This window comes from Anomaloglossus baeobatrachus, chromosome 3 (genome assembly GCF_048569485.1).
Source record: "Anomaloglossus baeobatrachus isolate aAnoBae1 chromosome 3, aAnoBae1.hap1, whole genome shotgun sequence".
NCBI classification, from domain to species: Eukaryota; Metazoa; Chordata; class Amphibia; order Anura; family Aromobatidae; genus Anomaloglossus; species Anomaloglossus baeobatrachus.
The window spans coordinates 20,932,217-20,957,733 of record NC_134355.1 but is presented as its reverse complement, the minus strand read 5'-3'; the positions used below and the strand labels follow the sequence as shown (position 1 = coordinate 20,957,733).

The 25,517-nt window shown below is 50.1% G+C and overlaps 1 protein-coding gene across 1 annotated transcript; it reads right to left on the bottom strand.

Annotated features, from left to right (window-relative positions):
- Positions 1-1,731: 1,731 nt before the first annotated feature.
- LBH (LBH regulator of Wnt signaling pathway) lies at positions 1,732-24,509 on the bottom strand. The gene is made up of 3 exons (XM_075339048.1): positions 24,327-24,509; positions 12,996-13,092; positions 1,732-3,801 (listed from the first exon to the last, which is right to left on the bottom strand). The coding sequence occupies exons 1-3, from the start codon at positions 24,350-24,352 to the stop codon at positions 3,613-3,615; spliced, it is 312 nt and encodes a 103-aa protein (XP_075195163.1). The 5' UTR covers positions 24,353-24,509; the 3' UTR covers positions 1,732-3,612.
- Between the last annotated feature and the right edge of the window lie 1,008 nt (positions 24,510-25,517).

Below are 25,517 nucleotides of genomic sequence, written 5' to 3'. Positions count from 1 at the left end.
CTGGTTTTGCGGATTCACGTGTATTGCCCTCACAGTGTGGTGCGCGGGTCGGGATAGGCTTGGACTGCGGCTCCCGTCCGGCGGCAGAAATTGACCATGCACTGCCTCCGTTGTCTGACAGATGGAACGCAGTATGCGGGTCAGAGCCGCCGGGCGGAAGTTCTTTTTACTTCTGGCAGTTCCAGCTTCCCGACGTCGCGCCGTACAGCACGGGTGAGCGCAGTTCACGTGATTAGGCAGCATACTATATAAAGACCATGGCTCTCCACCCCAACACACGCCCCCCTGAAGAAGAAACGGCGAAACACGTGTTGGGGTTGCAGGACGTGGATTTCAGGTCTCTAATAAGGTAACGCATGAACAGTTTTTTCTCTGCGGTGGATTTGTGGATTCATTACCTTTATTCAAGCTATTTTGCTTGTCACTTTGTAAGTTAAAATATAGTAATGTTTTGCCACACGTCCACAGAACAGGGAACGAACTTAATGACCAGGAGTCCCGTACTAGCATGTGGTATTTAATACATAATACTCTACATTTTTTCAATTGATTTTTGTGATTTAGAATTGTCATAGGGAGGAATCGTTATTTATATGATATTTTATATTTTATGAGGAACTGATTAATCTTCTAGCACAATTTTAAATATATAATGATTAACGATTCTGTACCAAATGTCAATTTATGCACTTTTTATGCCACATGGTATGCTGCTGTGATTATTATCACTAAACAATTTTTTAAAAAAAAGGAGAGATAATATTAAATTTTCACTGCAGCTTAATACATGTATAATTAATTGTAAGGTGTTATGATGTTAATGTCTTGAATCCATATGCTGGTGTGGGATAATTACTCTATGACCTTTACTATCCTGTCCTTGGGTACTATATTGTGGAATTATATATATATATATTTTTTATAAAAGAGAAGATATTTCAATAAAGGAAAAAAATTTTTTTATTAATTCTTTGACTTTTGAGCTTTTTTAATACTGAAAATGCAGTCTGAACCTAGCCTAAGACACTGCTAGCAGGAAAACGTGCAGTCCACTGCAATCAATAGGGCCATGCGCACACGAGTACTTTGTTGCAGAAATGTTTGTACCATTTCTGCATCTCTGGGTAGAAAAAACACTAAGTTTTTTTGCAATCAATTGAATTCAAAGGGAACAAAATGCAAGCAAACGCTTCTCTGAAAGTTAAAGGGGTTGTCCACTACTTTTACATTGATGACCTCTATCCGAAGGATACGCCATCAATGTCTGATCGGCCAGGGTCCAACACCCTGCACCCCCACCAATCAGCTGTTCAGTCCCGGAGGCGGCAGCCGGAAATGCTCAGTTCCAGAGCTGCTCAGTCGTCTTATAGTGGGCGCGGCCGGGTACTGCACATCCGCCTCCTATGGATTAGAATGCGAGGCGGATATGCAGTACCCAGCCGCTATCAGAAGACAGAGCAGCTCCAGAAATTGTTATTTAAGCAACCAGAGAGTTTTCTACCAACTGTCTCCAAAGACCCTCGACGACTGAAGGTTTGTTTCATGACTGTGCAAACCCATGAGCAGACATTCCCTGGCCGGTGATTGATATCCCTTTACCCTGCAGACATCCCACATTCTGCACAACTGTCACTCTGCTTTTTGTCAAGACTGGTACATGCAGGAAATATTTAATGTGTGGGGTGAAGAGCAGCGCTCACACGTACAAATAAAACCGCCACATCGGCTGAGTTGGAAAGCAATTTGAAACTTTTTATTTACAAACTGTCACAGTGACAATAGTTTTTGAAAAAAAAAAAAAAGCTAGCATCTCCCTGAGCCTTAAAAATTACAGAAATATATATTTATATATAACTATTATACAACAGAGTTAACTCGAGTGCTTTTGTTCGCAGACACTTTGTAACAAATGGAAATATACAATACTCTGAAAGAGGAAAAAAACAAAGTCATTCCTTCCACAGTTTTTTTTTTCCCCCAGCGATCAGTAGGAATTTTAATGGATGCCAATGCACGAAATCGAGAAGTCTCAGTGGATTGTCACAATGTATCTACTGGAATGACAATTGTATCAAGTTCATTGCGGTTTACGGTACATCTGTCACCCGTCCGTGATGCTCGGTAACCCTGGCACCCCCACCCAATACTTAAGTGAACTGTGGCGCGCACACACCAAGACCTGGAGAGAAAACCACAGACATTTTACACATGCAACTTGCAAGAAACACATGAGATTTTCTTTTAATACTTGGACAGATCAAAACAGGAATTATTGCTGTATTGTCTTTCAAGAATAGGAACGAGTCTACAAAGACAAAAAATCTAGTAACGCGTGATGTGTGGGCAATATGTCTGCATAGCCACCAGCATATTACACTGAGGTATTTACTCAATTCAATGGATAGGAAGGGCTGGAAAGATCATATTGATATCTAGTGGGCTAAAGGGCAAAGAAGGGTCTGAAAATGGAATTTACTGAATGACTGAAGTGTATTTTTAGAGTGATCCCCATCCATCAGACTGAAGAAATCAATATCGTCTCAAGGGCACCAAACCCTAACCAAAACATGGTTGACTTAACGTGCAAAATTGGTCATCAGGACACTTTCCATTTTTGACTCCGGACAGAGCTTTAGTACATCTTTTTAGAAGTTGGACTATCACACCCACTAACATTTTGGCAAAGTTTTCTAAACTATTGCTTTTCACCATAAAAACAGACGGCCAACATACAACTGCATTCAGTGATCGTACAGGTCAAGATGGCCAACCATGCCCAAGACATTAATTCCGATGACCTGTAAAGACTATTGAGAGCACAGGACAATACAGTAAAGCACAAGATTGTCATTTTATCCAGAAAGGAAGCGCAATGTTTGTTTTTTCCATACCAGAGAACTCTACATACTTGTCTACACTGTTGACTTTGTTGCAGAACCCTACAAAGTTTTACGGTAAAGCCAAGGAACACAACATCTCATAGTACAGGACAAATACATGACACTATTGCATCCCTGTACAAAATCGAACACTGGAATTAATACAACAGAGACAGATTCCACTTTTTGATCCAATTACAAATAGTTACGATACGTCGATGACATTTAGAAAGTTGTCGAGAGTGAAGCCAAGGTGTACGCCACCAGTTCACGAGAAGATGACTTTGCTCGGAATGGATCATCATGACAAATTACCAGTATTGTATCAACTAAGACTCCGGTTGGTAGACCGCGTGATGTAACATTCACATGGAGAAATGAAGGGTTGACTTTTTGCAGACAAGGCGGTTTCTTAATGGTCGTTGAGTCTGTGCCTCTGTCCAAAGAATTCCTTCTTACGTTAATCTAAGTTTATCACTGCATCTAGCCTTAGAAAAACCTCAGATAGTATTCTAATGATTGATTAAAAAAAAAGCAAACACTTCTTCAAGACTTCGGGGCTTTTAATCACAACGAAGGCTGGATTCTTCCACCGAGAGGAAAAAATAAAATAAAGACTCGTCACAGGTGCATCTTGGAATTTGTCATAGTTAACAAAATCCTTCCTAACTGATTCATAGTAAGCCCGTTGTTGGGCATCTTCACTTCCAAAACCACAAGGGTCATCATGGGATTACTGCTCCTTGTTGTCTTTTTGTGTGTCGCAGTTTGATTCCTTTTCTTCTGCTTCCACCAGGAACTCTTCTGGGGGCCATCTGAGTTCTCCACTCTCCACATCTCCCTCTGTGGGCTCCACCACAATGGAGGGAAGCCGATCCTTCAGTTTGCAGCATCGTTCAAAGTCTGAAGGGTCTGGGAAGATCTAAAAAAAGGAGAGAAACCGGAAAGGGTCAACTCGGAAAAACAAAAATTAAGACACTAGTATAAGGTTTCAAATAAATTTGTCCGCAAGACCCATATAACTGTTACGTAAAAAAAAATATAAATTCTATAAGGTCAAGATTTTTACAATGCTTAAAGCAAAAAGTAGAGTATATGTACTGTAGAACTATGGTATAATTCCTAGAATGTAATGTAGGGAAGAAGGATGTTCTGCCTTGCTGAATTTCTAACGGCCTATGCGTTTGTTATTCCTGAAGATAAGGTACTACCAGAAGAAGTCTGGAGGAAGACAGGAGTCTGGCAGCGCCTGAGCACAGAAGCGCTTGTCCAGGCCGAGTGTTCTGTTTATGGAGGAGTCGTGAGAGATGGATGTCTGCCAAGCAAGTTTGCAGACCACTATCTAATACAGGGACGTCAAACCAAAAGGCCCGCCAGTGAAATCCAGCCCGCCACATCTTATGTTGCCCACGAGCAGGGGCACAATGATTGTGGTCCAGGCCAGGGGGTGGAGGAGGACCTACTTCAGCTGGTTGTGCATCTGACGATGCACATCCAGATGAAATGTGTCACAGCACAAAGAACAGTCGGGCCTGCAGCTGACTTCAGTGTGCCCATGACTAGTGGAGCATAACAGTGACATCATGCATTGCCATAGCAGGTACGGCGAGGTCACCTGCAGGCCACTGTACTATTTAGAGAGGACAATGACAGCCAAGAAGTGGAATTTTTTTCTTCATTTTAAAAAGCATTGGAGAAAGGAAGGGGGCCATGCCTACCAGGAAGGGGGCCATGCCTACCAGGAAGGGGGCCATGCCTACCAGGAAGGGGGCCATGCCTACCAGGAAGGGGGCCATGCCTACCAGGAAGGGGGCCATGCCTACCAGGAAGGGGGCCATGCCTACCAGGAAGGGGGCCATGCCTACCAGGAAGGGGGCCATGCCTACCAGGAAGGGGGCCATGCCTACCAGGAAGGGGGCCATGCCTACCAGGAAGGGGGCCATGCCTACCAGGAAGGGGGCCATGCCTACCAGGAAGGGGGCCATGCCTACCAGGAAGGGGGCCATGCCTACCAGGAAGGGGGCCATGCCTACCAGGAAGGGGGCCATGCCTACCAGGAAGGGGGCCATGTCTACATAATTAAAGTGGTAGGAGGCAACTTATGTCTTTATAGGGTTTAGAAAGCTATAAGGACCCAAACATCTGACCAACACTCAGGAGGGGGCCCGGTCCCTGTATGGATAGGCGATCCTTTGTCTGCCTGTGAGTTTCTCTTAGGGTGGATGCACACAATCAGGGTTTGCAGCGCATTGGACGCAGCATATTTTCACTGCATTCACAGGGCTGCACTTTACAAAAGCAGCACAGTGGAGAGGATTTATAGAAATCCCATGTCCACTCATCTCTGCAGCGTAAACTGACATTCGGCGTGGCTTTGAGGGACAGTGGTTGCATAGCCCCTGGTCAGTTTATGGATTGCGTGACTTGTGTCCATACTCTTACCGTGTCGCATGGAGAGCTGCAGGAGCCCATACAGTTACGAACAGTCCTTTGAAGGCAACTATAATGCTGATGTGACCCTTGGTGAAAAGGAGAGGACACCCTTGATCTAATGTGTTGGGAGCCATTTCCTTCCAAGGTGGGTTTGCTGAATAGAAGGCAAGATTGACCAACCCTTGTGTATGGACAGAGGTCAGAAGAAAGTTGGCATCCAACATGCCCCACTTTGTTCCTTTGTTGTCGCAAGATATATGGCTGCAACTTATTCCTCCATCATCTAAAATGATATGGAAGGTCAGCCAAGCATGCAAGTCAGGCAAAATATGCAACATCTTCCACATGTTAAGAAAAGGGTCTTGACATCCCCATAAACGAGAGCGTCTTTGACCTGCATCTTGTGTCTAGACACCTAGAGTGGTGGTGAAGTCATCAGTATCAGCTCAATGGGGATCCAATTCCAGATCTCATCTGACACCCCTCCCAATCTTATTGATGGCTTATCTCAGGATATCAAAAAGTCTGGGCAACCCCTTTACTACAATAAAGGACTTCACAGCACATGTGCACCCCCTCCAACATCTGACCGGATATTTGTGAGCTCGTGAACCTTGTATCATTTCTCCAGAGCTAAAGTTTGCACTTTTTAATTCCACTGCAATCTCAGCACATTCTCATTTCCTGCCCACAAATCGCCTATTTTCAGAGATTTTGCACAATCTTCCACTTTGGTATTGAGCAAGAGTATATTTTTAGAAATCTGATTTCTTGTTAAAAAAAACCCAAAAAATAACTTTTCAAACTCTGCAAAAATATTCCCATCTATAGGGATCACTTTTGGGTTGCACCCAAGCCTGAGAAAGTTAAAGCTATAAGCTTAGTTTTCATGTATAGCAAAGCATTCTATCTTCTCCGAGCCTTGTGTCCTAGTTTTAGGATTAGGACTTGTCAACACGCGGCTCAGACAGACAAAGACCTGGATGAAAGATTAGCCCAGAACATGAAAGACGTGATTACTAATGAATGAGAAGCCTCAGATGCTCCAAGCTGCCACTGATTGACGGCTTTAGATGTTCATGACTAGTGACCCTAGCAGAGCCCATAGTCCACAATTTAAGGGTTGCACCCAAAGCACCATTATCTCTTTACGCCCATCTTATAGTCATGCTCTCCTATTTTTGGAAGCACAGAAATCAACATTAACACTACACGTTACTGCCAATCAGAATCGTCCTGCAAAGATCAGAAATCGTAGTGATTGGGCAAATTAACCAAAATGGTTTGTTTTTTTGGGGAGTAGATCAAACTTATTTTACAAACTGCGGCCTTACAAACCCATTTGCTTTGGAGACTGTTAGGCTCTACGCACACTGCAGTTTTTGATCTTTTTTTGATGCAATTTGTGACCTAGTCACTACAAACTGCTTTATTTTGCTTCCGTAGCAAAGTCTGAGATTTCAGTTTTGCTGTGCGCACCTTGTTTTTTTGTGCTAACCAGAAAAAGGCAGCATGTCAATTTTTTTGCATTTTTGTGTTTTGCACCCATTGGTAAAAAAAACAAAAAACACAGCAAAAACGCATGCATTTATGCGATTTTTTGCCACAAGGCGCCCCCTCGCAGGCCACAAGGCGCCCCCTCGCAGGCCACAAGGCGCCCCCTCGCAGGCCACAAGGCGCCCCCTCGCAGGCCACAAGGCGCCCCCTCGCAGGCCACAAGGCGCCCCCTCGCAGGCCACAAGGCGCCCCCTCGCAGGCCACAAGGCGCCCCCTCGCAGGCCACAAGACGCCCCCTCGCAGGCCACAAGACGCCCCCTCGCAGGCCACAAGACGCCCCCTCGCAGGCCACAAGACGCCCCCTCGCAGGCCACAAGACGCCCCCTCGCAGGCCACAAGACGCCCCCTCGCAGGCCACAAGACGCCCCCTCGCAGGCCACAAGACGCCCCCTCGCAGGCCACAAGACGCCCCCTCGCAGGCCACAAGACGCCCCCTCGCAGGCCACAAGACGCCCCCTCGCAGGCCACAAGACGCCCCCTCGCAGGCCACAAGACGCCCCCTCGCAGGCCACAAGACGCCCCCTCGCAGGCCACAAGACGCCCCCTCGCAGGCCACAAGACGCCCCCTCGCAGGCCACAAGACGCCCCCTCGCAGGCCACAAGACGCCCCCTCGCAGGCCACAAGACGCCCCCTCGCAGGCCACAAGACGCCCCCTCGCAGGCCACAAGACGCCCCCTCACAGGCCACAAGACGCCTTTTTGTGGTTATGACAAAACTGCAGCGTTCGGACATACTGTTGCAGTTTTTCTGCACCAAAAATGGCATCTCTTAGCAGGAAAAAAGCTGCAGAAAGTTTTTTTGCAGCTGCTTTGCATTTTCTGATGCATTTTTTTATGCATGGTGATCTAAAAAATGCTGGGAAAAACGCAGAAACAATTAACATGTCAATTGTTTGGTGCAGTTTTTTCCTGCACCAAAATCTGCAAAGAAAAATAATCTGCAACATGTGCACAGCACTTCAGGATTCTCATACTTTGCTGGGCTGTGCTTTCCCTTGCAGATTCTGCACAGACTGCTTTTTTCAAAACCCATTTATTTTTCAATCATAGTTAAAGGATTTTTTGTAGGACAAGCTATAGTTTTGAAGGTCACCACCATTACTGCAATACCAAATTGACTTATTTTTATGTTTAGTGGTAATTAAAAAAAAATAAAAAAAATTCAGAATAATGTGTCGCAAGTCAATGGAGCGTGTGAGGACCTGCTTTTCTTGCATGCCAAGCAGACATTTTTGTGTTTGTGACGTTTTAATCGTTTTTTTATTATGGTGTCTGAAACTGCAGGTCTGTTGTGTTTTCCATTTACTGCAGCATTGCTGTATATAGTGTAAATTGTGGTCTGTGGTGGGCCTTTATAAGAGTACCAAGATGGCAGACAAGGGCCTAAGGCTGCTTTCACACAGCTGTTTTTTGCTGAGCGGCACAATATGGCGCTTTGCAGAAAAAACGCAACCATTTTTTTTGCCGCCGGTTGAGTTTTTCCTGCATAGACTTGCATTAGCGCCGTATTGTGCCGCATGGCCTTGCGTTGCTTTCGTTTTTTGCCGGATGCGGCATATTTAGCCCATGCGGCGGTCGGATGGAACGTTGCCTGGCACGTTTTTTGTGCGGCGAAAAAAAACGCATTGCACCAGATCCAGCGTGATTTACAATGCAAGCCTATGGACACCGGATGTGGCGTCCTGCGGAAAAAAACGCATCCGGCCACCGGAAGGCGGTTTTTTTGCACTGCGCATGCTCAGTATCAAGCCGCATCCGTCAAAAAACGGACGGGCCACATGGGAAAACTTATGCAACGGATCCGGTTTTTCTGCTGCATCCGTTGCATAGGTTTTTGAGCCGGATTGAGTCGCACTGCAAAAACCGGATGTGTGAAAGCAGCCTAAGAGGAAGCCACCAGCTGGCAGTGGCATGGCAACCCAATGGCAGCAGCGATTGTATCATAGGAAAACAATGGGCTCCCGAACTGAATTCACAACCATGAGACTAACATGGCGCGGTTATCTATTCAAGGGTTAAACAGCAGCAGTCAGAGCAGGCTGCGGCCATTACAGGCAGAGGCTGGTTGCATAACAGCCCTGATAATGTAGTTATGGAAAACTGGTTGCCATGGAGAACGCCACTTCAATAATCTGAGGCCTGCAGAAAGTGAAAGCAGAAACCTCTGGTTGCCAATGACAACTACTTTTTTGCTTTTCATTGTGTCTAACATACAACCATCTCCTCAGAAGTCTCCATGACAACAAAAGAGGAGACTCCATTTTGGTAGATCTGCCTCAGGCTTCGGGCCTGTAATGTAATGTCAGGTCATATGGGCAGAGTTCTCATCAAATGAGTTTGGACAGCTGCACTTTGTGAATGGACGTGTATGAGCTGAGTGAGGTTTTCAGGCGTCTGAATGTAAACCAATATTTCCATTCACTGACAGGAAGCAGAAATAAGGAAATGGTGAGGAACACTAACATTAGAACCATGCTGAACGTGTTCACTATAGGAGGATTTTGCTTCCGGGGCAGCGCTGTTAGATCTGCCGGTCATGTATACTTGTGGACAGTTTCCATATTTCGACAGAGAAAGTTGGACATGCAAATCTTAAAGTGGTGCAAGAATAAGTCCTTTTGAGACAAAAGATGAAAAGCAGATGGGGGTGCTGGAGTGACGTCACAATCGAGGGTTAACCCTTTCACCCTTTGATGTAATTGTATAATAACTCCTGAGTCTGCACCATACTAACGGCATCCACTAACAGCAGCAACCTGAGCACGTGCCACACGCTGCTGTTTACCCAGATGCCACTCGCAATCTCTGACATCAGTACTTACATAGGTCTTTTTTCAACCTATGTAACTAAGTCCATCTGGTTCAACCTTCTTAAAGGAAGTGTCACCAGATTTTTGCCACCTAATACGAGAGCAGCATAATGTAGGGGCAGAGATCCTCATTCCAGTGGTGTCACTTTCTGTGCTGCTTAGTGCAGTTTTGATAATCACTGATCAGCAGGAGATTATCATTACAGGACTACTTTATATGCTGCTGGTAGTCCAGCATATTCATGAGCTCTGTATAACTGCTAGATCTGCAGCAGAAAAGATTGATTTTATCAAAATGACAGCACACAGCTCAGTACGTGACATCGCTGGAATCCGGGTCTCTGCCTCTGTTATGCTGCTCTCAGATAGGGAGCAAAAACCTGGTGACAGATTCAGTTTAGTCTGGTTGTGCCTACACAGAGGTATCCATCACAAGCAACAGGGTGCTGATGGATTGCCATTACAGCCGGGTGCCTACTGAAAGCCCCAATAGCTGCCATCTTGTCCTTCAATTTTACGATATATTGCAAAATTTGATCTTTAAAGGATATCGTACAATCACTGCTTCAAATCTTAATTTTCTTGAAAAAAAAAAAAATTGTAAAAAAAAGTGGAATTTGCATTTCTCGTCACTATAGTTCTAAAAAAAACACCCCAAAAACAAAAGCAATCAAATCTCCAAAGTAGTATGAGAAGTTCACACCACATTGCAAAAACCAAAACAGGTGATTAAGCCAAGTACATTTGACCTCCCTACAATAGTATAGCTCTAGTAGTCCCTACACTTCCAGTATACACAATATGTGCCGCCATATGGTGCCATAGTCAACCCATATCCACCCCCTAATTTAGATGAGAATGTCTCTGCAATGAGACAGGAGAATGGTCAATGCAACAAGATGGCACTTAGACAAATTCTATTTACACTGTATTGCAGATTATGCAGCATATTTATAATACCGCCATACAGTGGAACTATAGATGTTGTACAGACTGAAATACTTTTATTGCATCAGTCCCTACAATCTGTAATACTACAACAATTTAAGACACCCGCCTGCCCCAATCTAAGAATTCACTGCGCATTTCCCTTTAAGAACCTGCAGCAGGTCACAACAGACATCAGAATGAAGCACGTCAGCATGGCGCGCAGCGTCCGTTCCGGATTCTTCGAAGTCTGCTTGGCTCCAGGCCTTTCATGCACAAGTGAGCGATTCTCATTAACACAAGCAATGAACGTAGAGACAGCGGACTCATTCATAATAACCTCAGTGTTTCTAGAAAGCGCGGGCCGCCAGTAACCGCTGCGAAATAAACCCGCTCTATCTGGCAGAAGATAAATGCCAACACCAAATGAGAGCAGACTGAAAGTCATGACATTTTTGGACTTTTTTTTTATAATTTCCTCCACCAAAAAAATCATGAGAAAAGAAATTGTCTTATGTGATCAGTAAATGAACGGTAGCAATCATTACAGTGATGACTGAAGATTGCCACCATGCCACACTTGGGAAGGGGGGATGGTCAAACCAATTACACATTACCCCCTACTTTTCAGACCAAGCAGGAGTACATGCTATAGCTGCTGCTTCAATCCACATCTCCCTCAGTTTGGACAAAATGATCTATTATCCCTATCAAGCAAGCCAGACAAGCAGCTGCCCGGTATCTGGTTGCCGCAATCTATTTTAAATTCCACTGCCATTTAGCAGCAACCAAATAGCTGTGCCGCGCAGGACTGGCGACACCCCCGCGCAGGACTGGCGACACCCCCGCGCAGGACTGGCGACACCCCCGCGCAGGACTGGCGACACCCCCGCGCAGGACTGGCGACACCCCCGCGCAGGACTGGCGACACCCCCGCGCAGGACTGGCGACACCCCCGCGCAGGACTGGCGACACCCCCGCGCAGGACTGGCGACACCCCCGCGCAGGACTGGCGACACCCCCGCGCAGGACTGGCGACACCCCCGCGCAGGACTGGCGACACCCCCGCGCAGGACTGGCGACACCCCCGCGCAGGACTGGCGACACCCCCGCGCAGGACTGGCGACACCCCCGCGCAGGACTGGCGACACCCCCGCGCAGGACTGGCGACACCCCCGCGCAGGACTGGCGACACCCCCAGATACGCCCTAGTGCACCCTACATTGTATCACTGCACTTGGTTCAGATGAAGGCAAGCCAAGCATAGATTCCCTTAACCTTGTGTTAAAGTTCAATGCCCTATTGGGGTACGTGCACACGATCAGGACCCTCTGCTTCCTGGATGCGGCAGGTCTTGACCTGCGGGGCCACGAGCCTCCTCCGCAGGAGACCGCAGCGGCTCGTGCCCATGATCCAGGCTTTAGAAGTTGCGGTCTCTTGCCATGTTCTCCCTGTGGAGAAAGCTTGCGTCTCCACAGCAAAGAATTGACATGCTGTGCCTCGTAAAGCCGCACCGCAGGTCAGTTTTGGTTGTGAGAAAATAAGCACAGCGGGCAGATTTCCAGAAATCCCATCCACTGCTTGTACTGTACAATGCAGCGATTTGGAAGCAGTGAAAACAGTGCATCCAAAACGCTGTGAACCCTGATCTGAGCACGGCTTTAAGGGTGCCTTTTTTTGATCTGTAGCAGCACCTTGTGCTCTGGGCGCTGACGCAGAACATGTCCTACTAGTCCCCTATAGCTGCAGCTCTGCCAGGATTACGAACTATGTTTTAACCCTGTTGTAGCCAAATGCCCACTCAACCTAGTTTAGCAGCCAAAACAATTTTCCCAACGTGTAGTAGCACAGAATATATGCATTCATGTATAGTTTCCACTCTGGGTGTGGAAAAGCTGGGTGGCAATCCACTCGAGCTGTAAAAGCCATCATCTATCTTCCCTAACGCTATAGCAGGATATTGGCTAGTATCTGCTTTTGCAAACAACTGAGGCATCAAAGTCATCACCCAAATGTTCCAAAATTTCGGATTAGCAAATCTGCTTAGCAATGGATACCATGCGCACAAGGAAACCTTTCCAGGGAAGACTTCTAGCTATGGTCATGGAAGCCACTTTTGCCCAGTTTTACCATGAACAGAAAAAGTAGAGTCCGCCATTTCTTACCAAACAAGAAAACTTGTTGAAAATACAAATCCATTGCAATTCTCAAAAAAGTATTAACCGAGCTTCCCCAGTCTCCAAATCTGTCGCAAGACCGCAACGTTTTGGGGTAACTAATAGCTGCCAAATCAGTCATCTCCCAAAAACTCAAAACGTGGACCATTCCAAGGCAATTGTGAGCTAATGCTGTAGAAACATCCAGAGGCAGATTTCTCCGTAGAACGTACCTGATAAGAATCTTTGCGAGGGCTTAAACCGATCTCGTCCATGGGTTGAGTGTTCATTATAACCTCAGTCATTTCAGCTGATCTCAAGTAATCAGTGCTGCAAAAGAAAAAAAAAGCCATTAGATCCTCCTCCACTGTAAAGCTGGGTTCACACTGACAACGTCGTCGCTGTTACGTCACCATTTCTTGTGACGCAACAGAGACCATAGATGATCGCTAGTAAGCTGTCAAAGGCTAAGTTCACACATCCTGTGTTTTCAATCCGTCAGGTCCGTCAGCAACGGATCAGTCATTTTCAAGATGTCAACTGATGCAACTGATGTGTTTTTCACAGGATTCCTTTCACAGGAATCCTGTGAAAAAACGGATCAGTTGCGTCCGTTACATCCGCTGTGCGTCCGTTTTTTGACGGATCAGTCATGATCCGTCTGTGTTTGGGACAGCCCAGTGGGCGTGCCAAACATGCTGGGCATGCTCAGTAGAGCATGACGGAATCCTGCGCTGGATTCCGTTGTAAGACGGATTACAACGGAATCCTGCACCATAGACATGCATTACAAGCTTGGCGGATCGCGACGGATTCCTGTGCGGTGCGTTGTTTTCAACGGCCCGAAAAACGTTACATTCTGCGTTGCTCCCCGCTCGGCGGTCAGTCAAAAACGACGGACCGCGACGCAGCGGATGCAACGCAGGGTCATCAGTCGCAATCCGTCGCTAATATAAGTCTATGGGGAAATACAGGATTCCTGCAAAATATTTTGCAGGGTACCGTAATTCCCCAAGGCGACGGATTGTGACTGATGCAAAACACAGGATGTGTGAACTTCGCCTACATGGAATTTTAAGCAGCGACGGAGCAGCGATCATAGCGACCTCAACGGTCGTGGTGCAGTGTCACGCGCGTCGCTGTGCGACGACTCAGACCTTGATCGAGGCGTGGTGTTTACCCCTAGACATGTTTTGCGTTGCCTCTTCACACCCCTCTGTTAATTGGTGATCGCTACAGCGCCTTTGTGTTGTCTTTTCACGCCCCTCTATTCTGATTGGTGATCACGACAGCAGCACCCGACTGGGTGACCATGCAAAACAAAGGAAGACGCAGTAGTTCTTTCATTCATTCTATTTCATTTCATTCAGAGCCACAAACGACACTAGCGACACCAGAGAATCTACTACGTAGAACAAAGAATGGAACTTAAAGAATGAAATCACTAACGCCTTCGGCAAGGTACCCAATCGGAACGCTGTTGTAACCACCAATCGGAGTCGTAGGGGCGTTGCAAAATACACCGCAAAAACACGCCCTTGTCCTGCCTTCAGTCCGACGCCACTGCCTTCAGCGTCGTCGCGACCGTCACTGCTGCGGTGTCAAACACAAGGATGCTGAGCTTATGACGCAGCGGGATAGCAGCGATCAAAAAAGGACCTGGAATATTCAGGAGCGAGCAGCGATTACGCAGCAGGGGTCCGATCGTTGTTATGTGTCACACACAGCGACGTCGCTGTTGAGGTCGTTGCTACGTCACAGAAAATGGTGACTTAGCAGCAATGTCGTTGTCGTCTCTGTGTGTGACACCTTAAGGCCCAGTGCCCACGCTGTGTAGTTTTGCCGAGTATGTTCAGAAATCTGCAGCAAAATCTGCATGTCCATTGTGAAGCCAGCAAAATCTATGAGAATTCAGAAGTGCTGTGCCCACATTGCTTATTTTTCTCTTGCGTATTTGGTGCAGAAAAAAAAAAAGAAATCTGCACCAAATACACAAGGGAAAAATACTCAACGTGGGCACAGCACTTCTGAATTCTCAGACCTTGCTGGCTTCACAATGGACATGCAGATTTTGCGGCAGATTTCTGAAAATCTGCGTCAAAATCCACGTCAAAATACGCGCGCGCACAGAGCCAAAAATGCAGTGAAATCTTTCAAGATACCCCGAGCTTGGAAAAGTCACCAAAATATCACAAAAATAAAAATTAAAGCTGTACAGCTATCAAAGCTAAAAAAAAAAACTGCACCACTTTGTGGACAAGGCTTGACTTAAGGGAACCTGTCATCAGAAATTTAGCTTGAAACCTAAGTGTCCCCCTCTGCAGCTTTTGTGCGGCATTCTAGCAGGTTCCTGTACTTTTTGTGGCCCCTTTTAAACCAAATTAAATACTTTATAAACTTGTACCTTTTGCTATGTAAATTTTGTAAATCGTCCATGGGGGCGGGCTCTCTGCTGACCGTTGCTGTTCCTCCAGCACATTGACGCTGTCCCCCCACACTCCATTTCATCCATCAGGACGCCGCCCACTGCGCCCGAGGTGCCGCCCACGCCAGGATAGCTGGTGACGTGTGTCACAAGCACGAGATTATGGGCGGCGCTGTGATTGCATCGCAAGTGCCCGCCCATAATCTCGTGGACGCGCTTTCCCCCACTGCCTCCAGCGTTCTGCGCAAGCGCTCGCCGGCCAAATGACCCGACGTCACCTCCTTCCCCTGCAGCAGGGCAAGATGGGAAAGAGGTGACGTCGGGTCATCTGGCCAGCACGCGCTTGCGCAGAACGCTGGAGGAAGAGGGGAAAGTGCGGTCACGAGGTCATGGGCAGCACTTGCTGATGACACTCACAGTGCTGCCCATAACCTTGTGCCTGCGCAAAACGTCACCAGCGGTCACACGTGCACACAGTGCACAGTCCCGCTACAGTCGCACAGCGCGGGACCACGGGCGCCCAGGGGCGGCGTCCTGAGATATGAAATTCAGCGTTGGGGGGCGGCGTAAATCTGCTGGAGGAACAGCAACGGTCAGCAGAGAGCCCGCCCCCATGGACGATTTACAAAATTTACATAGCAAAAGGTACAAGTTTATAAAGTATTTAATTTGGTTTAAAAGGGGCCACAAAAAAGTACAGGAACCTGCTAGAATGCAGCCCCGGAGCTGCAGAGGGGGAAACGTTTAGGTTTAAAGCAAAATTTCTGATGACAGGTTCCCTTTATTTGGTGCAGATCTGAGGCCGCACTTGCACATTGCAGTGACATTTATATTTGCTTTTATTAAAAAAAATAATTATTAATACACTAAAATCCTGGAGCAGTTCACGCACATGATCAGGACAGGCTTTCATGTTCCTGTTTATGTTACATTGTAAAAACAATCAGATGATTCAAAATACTGATACAATTGTAATAAAAACCAACACTTTAGGTCGTTCTGCACATGTGCAGCACATTACTCAAATATCCCACATAATAAAGCATCTCCTATACCATGTATTGCTATCCTCTTGATAATCATCCAAATTTTAATAATCTGGGCCAAATTGTAGGTTTGCAAAGAACCCATTCCTAATATCAGTGCTGGAATTCTACTTTCTCTAGTGCCAAGGTGATCGTTTACTGGCTTACAACCCTCAAAGATTTCATTACCAAGTCTTTGGCCCTTGGTGGGTAATTATAAGGAGATCTACGATACGTCAGCACAAGGATAGGTTAGATGATGTTCATTGGATTTCCCCTTTAAGGAACAATAGAACATTCTGCAGATTATCTAAAACAATGAATTCATTTTTCTGTGTAGAATTCCAGGAAGTTACCAAAATATATTGTTGGCATCCAATTCAGTTTACATTAATGGGGTAACAAAGAGGGAATTTAAAACTTTCACCATCATAGAGATCCATACTTTACATCACATCTCCAGTGCCGAAAGCCCCCAGACATTACAGATCAGCTGATCCCCCAATAATAATAAAGTTTCTAATAAAGTTTTATTTCTATAGTGCCAACATATTCCGCAGCGCTTTACAATTCAGAGGGGACATGATATCAATAATGGTCCTGTGCTAATATGAGCTGTTGTCTGTAGGTTTCGGCCATTGGAGGAGTTTACTTGCAGCAGAAATGTCAAATATGTCATCATTTGTTCAGTCATGAGAAAACAGTGACACTGCAGAACAGCCACAGTCTCCATCAGATCCAGAACAATAGGCTCCAAGGTAAAAGGACTAAATACCGGAGAAACTACCCCACACCTTAACCAAACAGCCAATATAGGGCACAAAAATTCTTGAAGAATGGCATCTCAATGCCCCCCCCCCCCCACCCCAAAAGAAAAAGAAACAAAAAGAACAACAACTATTCTTGGAGAAGATCTTTTTTAGGGGCCAATGAAAATACCCTGGCCAATTCTTACCCTGGACTGACCCTGCAGAATTGCTCTATGGTCCATATATACACTGGACTGACCCTGCAGAACTGCTCTATGGTCCATATATACACTGGACTGACCCTGCAGAACTGCTCTATGGTCCATATATACACTGGACTGACCCTGCAGAACTGCTCTATGGTCCATTCATACACTGGACTGACCCTGCAGAACTGCTCTATGGTCCATATATACACTGAACTGACCCTGCAGAACTGCTCTATGGTCCATATATACACTGGACTGACCCTGCAGAACTGCTCTATGGTCCATATATACACTGAACTGACCCTGCAGAACTGCTCTATGGTCCATATATACACTGGACTGACCCTGCAGAACTGCTCTATGGTCCATTCATACACTGGACTGAACCTACAGACCTGCTCTATGGTCCATATATACACTGGACTGACCCTGCAGACCTGCTCTATGGTCCATATATACACTGGACTGACCCTGCAGAACTGCTCTATGGTCCATATATACACTGGACTGACCCTGAAGAACTGCTCTATGGTCCATATATACACTGGACTGACCCTGAAGAACTGCTCTATGGTCCATATATACACTGGACTGAACCTACAGACCTGCTCTATGGTCCATATATACACTGGACTGACCCTGCAGAACTGCTCTATGGTCCATATATACACTGGACTGACCCTGAAGAACTGCTCTATGGTCCATATATACACTGGACTGACCCTGCAAAACTGCTCTATGGTCCATATATACACTGAACTGACCCTGAAGAACTGCTCTACGGTCCATTCATACACTGGACTGACCCTGCAGAACTGCTCTATGGTCCATATATACACTGGACTGAGCCTGAAGAACTGCTCTATGGTCCATATATACACTGGACTGACCCTGCAGAACTGCTCTATGGTCCATTTATACACTGGACTGACCCTGCAGATCTGCTCTATGTCAGTATATACATATTTTACCAGGAGTGGACATAGACTATGGCCCTTATGCAAGAATATATGGGCCTTTTAAGTCCAGTAGGTCATAATCGTGTACAATTCCACCTGCTTTGGAGATATAAGTAGACTTTCACCTTTGGGCCCCTGAGCGGCTGCACAGGTTGTACTTATGGTATTATACAGTCTAGACCTGCTCTATATATAACCACACTAAACCCAACAGACCATACATTTCTGGACACTGCAAGATTAGGGATTTTTTTTACAGTGTACATCATAGAAAAGGATGAGGGATTTCTTTGACGTTGGAGGATAATGAAGTTTTAACTTGCAGGTCACGGTAATGGCCGCTCATGTTTATATCCATATTTTCAGCTACAGATCTAAATTATGATTATTTTTACGGACACATTAAAAAACAGTCACAACAGACATTAAGAACCAGAATATAAAAGTACAGTGATCGTGTGCAAGGCAAGTCTTAACAACGGGGTTGTCCCATGTGGGCTGGAAAATCACCTTAAAAAAATGCGTCCAAGAAAAATCATCCGATTTCAAATGCACCCACGGCAGAGACCTCCGGCCAGCCGATGTGCCCCCCACGGCAGAGACCTCCGGCCAGCCGATGTGCCCCCCACGGCAGAGACCTCCAGCCAGCCGATGTGCCCCCCACGGCAGAGACCTCCGGCCAGCCGATGTGCCCCCCACGGCAGAGACCTCCGGCCAGCCGATGTGCCCCCCACGGCAGAGACCTCCGGCCAGCCGATGTGCCCCCCACCGCAGAGACCTCCGGCCAGCCGATGGGCGCCCCACCGCAGAGACCTCCGGCCAGCCGATGGGCGCCCCACCGCAGAGACCTCCGGCCAGCCGATGGGCGCCCCACCGCAGAGACCTCCGGCCAGCCGATGTGCCCCCCACGGCAGAGACCTCCGGCCAGCCGATGTGCCCCCCACGGCAGAGACCTCCGGCCAGCCGATGTGCCCCCCACGGCAGAGACCTCCGGCCAGCCGATGTGCCCCCCACGGCAGAGACCTCCGGCCAGCCGATGTGCCCCCCACGGCAGAGACCTCCGGCCAGCCGATGTGCCCCCCACGGCAGAGACCTCCGGCCAGCCGATGTGCCCCCCACGGCAGAGACCTCCGGCCAGCCGATGTGCCCCCCACGGCAGAGACCTCCGGCCAGCCGATGTGCCCCCCACGGCAGAGACCTCCGGCCAGCCGATGTGCCCCCCACGGCAGAGACCTCCGGCCAGCCGATGTGCCCCCCACGGCAGAGACCTCCGGCCAGTCGATGTGCCCCCCACGGCAGAGACCTCCGGCCAGTCGATGTGCCCCCCACGGCAGAGACCTCCGGCCAGTCGATGTGCCTCCCACGGCAGAGACCTCCGGCCAGCCGATGGGCGCCCCACCGCAGGGACCTCCGGCCAGCCGATGTGCCCCCCCACGGCAGAGACCTCCGGCCAGCCGATGTGCCCCCCACGGCAGAGACCTCCGGCCAGTCGATGTGCCCCCCACGGCAGAGACCTCCGGCCAGCCGATGGGCGCCCCACCGCAGGGACCTCCGGCCAGCCGATGGGCGCCCCACCGCAGGGACCTCCGGCCAGCCGATGGGCGCCCCCACGGCAGAGACCTCCGGCCAGCCGATGTGCCCCCCCACGGCAGAGACCTCCGGCCAGCCGATGTGCCCCCCCACGGCAGAGACCTCCGGCCAGCCGATGTGCCCCCCACGGCAGAGACCTCCGGCCAGTCGATGTGCCCCCCACGGCAGAGACCTCCGGCCAGTCGATGTGCCCCCCACGGCAGAGACCTCCGGCCAGCCGATGGGCGCCCCACCGCAGGGACCTCCGGCCAGCCGATGTGCCCCCCCACGGCAGAGACCTCCGGCCAGCCGATGTGCCCCCCCACGGCAGAGACCTCCGGCCAGCCGATGTGCCCCCCCACGGCAGAGACCTCCGGCCAGCCGATGTGCCCCCCCACGGCAGAGACCTCCGGCCAGCCGATGTGCCCCCCCACGGCAGAGACCTCCGGCCAGCCGATGTGCCCCCCACGGCAGAGACCTCCGGCCAGCCGATGTGCCCCCCACGGCAGAGACCTCCGGCCAGCCGATGTGCCCCCCACGGCAGAGACCTCTGGCCAGCCGATGTGCGCCCCACCGCAGAGACCTCCGGCCAGCCGATGTGCCCCCCACGGCAGAGACCTCCGGCCAGCCGATGTGCCCCCCACGGCAGAGACCTCTGGCCAGCCGATGTGCGCCCCACTGCAGAGACCTCCGGCAAGCCGATGTTATTGCTGGGGAAGTTAATCACCGCCATCACCATGAAGAATACAGAGCCGCTGTTAGGGGGGAGGACAGCAGATTTGCTGCAGAAATTTATGAATCTCATCCATTTATTTCCATTGGTCCAAATGCCGCTGTTACATTAACACCATTCTGATGGAAATCTCTGCAACACATTGGCCGCCGGTGAATATCCCTTTAAATATTCCGGTCCTCATGGCTCGCAGGAGGCTTGGGGCAGGATTATACGAAGCATCTCCAGGAAACCGATAAGCAGCAATTTCTGAATGAACAGGAGCCCATCACGGTGATTCATCATGGCCGCGCGTGAATGAGGAGGTAGGCAGCGACAAGAACAGAACATTACCATTCACACTGCACCGACCGCACGGGCGATGACATCAGCGGCATGGAGCCAATGTGAAGCCATTTCATCACGTATGACATACATGGGACGAAACATACAACATGCCAAGAATTCTACCCTGGAGCCTCTGCACATCTGTATATAACGTCTGTATACAGCCATGATCTCGCCCCAGGCCCATGGCGCCGCAGCCTGGGGTCTCCTCCACTGACACTGGGCATAAAGGATCCACGGGGCAAGAATCAGCACAAGGCACATTATGGTATCAGCAAAGTTCACCAAACCTATGTGCAGTGGTCACCACTAACGATGCAGCAGAGCCTAGTGCGGGGTTAACGTCCCCATCTCCCATTGCTTGTGTAAAGGGGCTGAAATTACACGCAGCTGCAGTCCTATGTAACACCATGGAGAAAGTGGCAATTTGACCATGGGACGTGCAAAATAGCAAACTCCACTCTGCTACATCAGACAAGCTAAGCTCTGCCAAATGCGGAAACTAATGCAATTACTGTGGATCAGGACAAGCTCAGCAGCTCTGGTCAGGAGGACCGGCGACCAACCGCAGATGTCCTGCTGTATACTAATAGAACCAAGGGAGCTGACACTCTACCCACCCCTCCTCCAAACCAGTCCTCAAAGCCACGCTGCCCCTTCTCTACACTGTACACCACAAAATATCCTTCCAACTACCCCCTCAGTCTCACCAGCCTGTCCCTCCAGATACCCCCTCTATTCCTCAACCTGCCCCTCCAGATACCCCCTCACTATTCCTCAACCTGCCCCTCCAGATACCCCCCTCTATTCCTCAGCCTGCCCCTCCAGATACCCCCCTCTATTCCTCAACCTGCCCCTCCAGATACCCCCTCTATTCCTCAGCCTGCCCCTCCAGATACCCCCTCTATTCCTCAACCTGCCCCTCCAGATACCCCCTCACTATTCCTCAACCTGCCCCTCCAGATACCCCCTCACTATTCCTCAACCTGCCCCTCCAGATACCCCCTCACTATTCCTCAACCTGCCCCTCCAGATACCCCCTCACTATTCCTCAACCTGCCCCTCCAGATACCCCCTCACTATTCCTCAACCTGCCCCTCCAGATACCCCCTCACTATTCCTCAACCTGCCCCTCCAGATACCCCCTCACTATTCCTCAACCTGCCCCTCCAGATACCCCCTCACTATTCCTCAACCTGCCCCTCCAGATACCCCCTCACTATTCCTCAACCTGCTCCTCCAGATACCCCCTCACTATTCCTCAACCTGCCCCTCCAGATACCCCCTCACTATTCCTCAACCTGCCCCTCCAGATACCCCCTCACTATTCCTCAACCTGCCCCTCCAGATACCCCCTCACTATTCCTCAACCTGCCCCTCCAGATACCCCCCTCTATTCCTCAGCCTGTCCCTCCAGATACCCCCCTCTATTCCTCAGCCTGTCCCTCCAGATACCCCCCTCTATTCCTCAGCCTGCCCCTCCAGATACCCCCCTCTATTCCTCAGCCTGCCCCTCCAGATACCCCCCTCTATTCCTCAGCCTGTCCCTCCAGATACCCCCCTCTATTCCTCAGCCTGTCCCTCCAGATACCCCCCTCTATTCCTCAGCCTGTCCCTCCAGATACCCCCCTCTATTCCTCAGCCTGTCCCTCCAGATACCCCCTCTATTCCTCAGCCTGTCCCTCCAGATACCCCCTCTATTCCTCAGCCTGTCCCTCCAGAAACCCCCCTCTATTCCTCAGCCTGTCCCTCAAGGTCCCCCCCTCTTGCCTCCACAGCCTGCTCTCCAGGTACTTGCTTCTCCCACCAGCCTGCCCCTCCATGTCAATTCTCAGGCTCTCAAGCTATACCTCTCCAAGTACCACCTCTTCCCAACAAGTGACCCTCCAGGTACACCCCTTTATCACCAACATGCTCCTCCAGGCACCTTCTCTCCTTCCTCTCCAGCCTGTCCCTCCAGGTATCTTACCCCCCCATTTCAAGTACCCCACCTCTCCTTTGGCTGCTCCTCAGGTAGCCCGCTAATATGTCCCTCCAAGCTTCCCCCCACCCTCTATTTCCAGCCAGCCCCTCCAGGTACCCCCTTTTTCCCTTAATCTGCTTCTCTAGGTATCCCACCTTTCTTTCCAGCCTGCCTCTCCAGGCACCCCTTTGTCTCCCCCTCAATCTGCCCCTTCAGATATCCCACCCATTTCCAGCCTGCCCCACCAAGTACCCCTCTCACTTAGGCATCCCCTCACTCCCCCTTAGCCCTTTATTTCCAGCCTACCCATTCAGGGGCCCTTCCCTCCCCTCTCCTTAATCTGCCCCTCCAGTTATCCAACCCTCTGCCCCTTTATTTCCAGCCAGCCTTTCCAGGTAGCCCTCTTTAATCTGCCCCTCCAGGTATGCCACCCCCTTTATTTCCAGCCAGTCCATCCAGGTACCCCACAATCTGCCCCTCCAGTTATCCCCCTTTTATTTCCTGCCCATCCATCCAGGTACCCCTCTATCCTTATCTGCCTCTCAATGTATCCCACCCCTCTATTACTAGCCCGTCCCTCCAGATACCCTCTCCACAATCCACCCCTTTAATTAGACCCAGCGCTCCCTAGAGGGTCTAAACAATTCATTAAATTAGTATTAAAAGAAACAATGTAGCAAAGCGGTATTAACCCCTCCTCTCCCTGGTTTCAGTATCAATAGAAAGCAAACTTCATCAGAGCTTGCAGCGCAGTCTCCCCCCGACCCCGCACTGCCCAGGCTCCCCCAGCCCCGCATTGCCCCACTGCCCCCCGCACTGCCCAGCTGCCCCTGCTCCCCCGGCCCCCCACTGCCCCCCGCACTGCCCAGCTGCCCCTGCTCCCCCGGCCCCGCACTGCCCAGCTGCCCCCCCACTGCCCAGCTGCCCCCCCACTGCCCAGCTGCCCCCCCACTGCCCAGCTGCCCCCCCACTGCCCAGCTGCCCCCCCACTGCCCCCCGCCCCTCCGGCCCCGCACTGCCCAGCTGCCGCTGCTCCCCCGGCCCCGCACTGCCCAGCTGCCGCTGCTCCCCCGGCCCCGCACTGCCCAGCTGCCGCTGCTCCCCCGGCCCCGCACTGCCCAGCTGCCGCTGCTCCCCCGGCCCCGCACTGCCCAGCTGCCGCTGCTCCCCCGGCCCCGCACTGCCCAGCTGCCCCCGCACTGCCCAGCTACCGCTGCTCCCCCGGCCCCGCACTGCCCAGCTGCCGCCTTGGCACACACTGATGCCAGCTTGGCACACACACAGCACCTCAGATTTCTACCTGACACCAGATGCCACCCGCAGCCTGCAGGGCACCGCCGGGTGAACGGGCTCCCCTGGGGTCTCATTTCAGGCAGGCTGCATACAAGAGCCCACCCTGCCCCCCAACAAAGGCTCATTAACCCTCTCACAACCAGCAACTGGTGTCCGTATAAAATGCATGATACGGTATACTTATTAACTTCCAAAAGACCCCAAAATAAGCTCCAGCACCTCATGTATCAGACCATAAGCCCCCCAAAACCTTCCCACAAGTGAGTGAAAGCATTGCAGCCATAAAGGGGTTAATGCATAGGAGCCACTTACCAAGGAATAGGGTAGAATACAGACATGAAGTCCCGAGAGTCTGGGGGAAAGTCCTGGACTGAAGAGATCACACAAAAGGGGGTCCGCTGCTGCAGGAGGGTCTACAGACAAAGCCGGGAGGAGCGGGCAGCGCAGGAGCGGACGGAGCGAGCACCGAGGCACAATGTCCCGCACAGCGTGCGCGGCGCGGGCTTATATAACATAGGGGGTGTGGCTTCCCGGGAGCCACGCCCTCCAGTGCTGACGTCACCCAAAGCATGAATGGCCGGAGCTGCAGCTCATCCCTGGATACAATGAGCGGCGGAGTAACGGCTGCAGCTCCTCCCTGCTGCCAATCAGCGCGCACAGCCTCGGCTGCTGCCAATCAGCGCGCACAGCCTCGGTAACTGCAGCTCCTCCCTGCTGCCAATCAGCGCGCACAGCCTCGGTAACTGCAGCTCCTCCCTGCTGCCAATCAGCGCGCACAGCCTCGGTAACTGCAGCTCCTCCCTGCTGCCAATCAGCGCGCACAGCCTCGGTAACTGCTGCTCGCTCGGATTTCTCCTGCTCTTTGTTCAGCAATATGAAAATGTCTTTTAAAGGCACCAATCTTCTGCCTGTAGCCCCCTCCCCCCACTCTGGTGCTGTCCCTTTAAGAGAAAAATAATAACCAGCGCAATTGATCATGGGAGCTAAATTTAGCCGCTGCGCCAACTTCATGCAACGAGGCAGATTTCATGTTTTTTTTCCTGTTTTTCGCTATTTGACCTTGTGAGCGGCGTTTTCTAGATATGTACGGCGGATGATGACGGCGGTGGTCGCGGTGGTCGCTTGTCTTCACGGCTCACGGACAAGGGACTGACCAACGTTATCGGGGATCAGTATAAAGAATCTGGCCGACTTTCATCAGGATGATTGTTGTCTCGCTTGTCATCCGCGTGTCGCTTGTCATCCGCGTGTCGCTTGTCATTCGCGTGCCGTCCGTTTTTTTCTCAGCAGTTATTATTCATTTACAGTGTTTTATGCTATAGAATGGTGATCTATGCATAAAAAACAGCACATCCGTACGTCATCCTTTTTTTTTTCTTGCACCCATAGACTTGCATGGGTCCGATTTACGTGACCGTGCTCCACGTGCTGAAAACAGCTGCTCTGCCTCATTGAGTAACACTGGTGCGGCCCACCCAATCTTCTCTTCAGCTCATGGAGCGC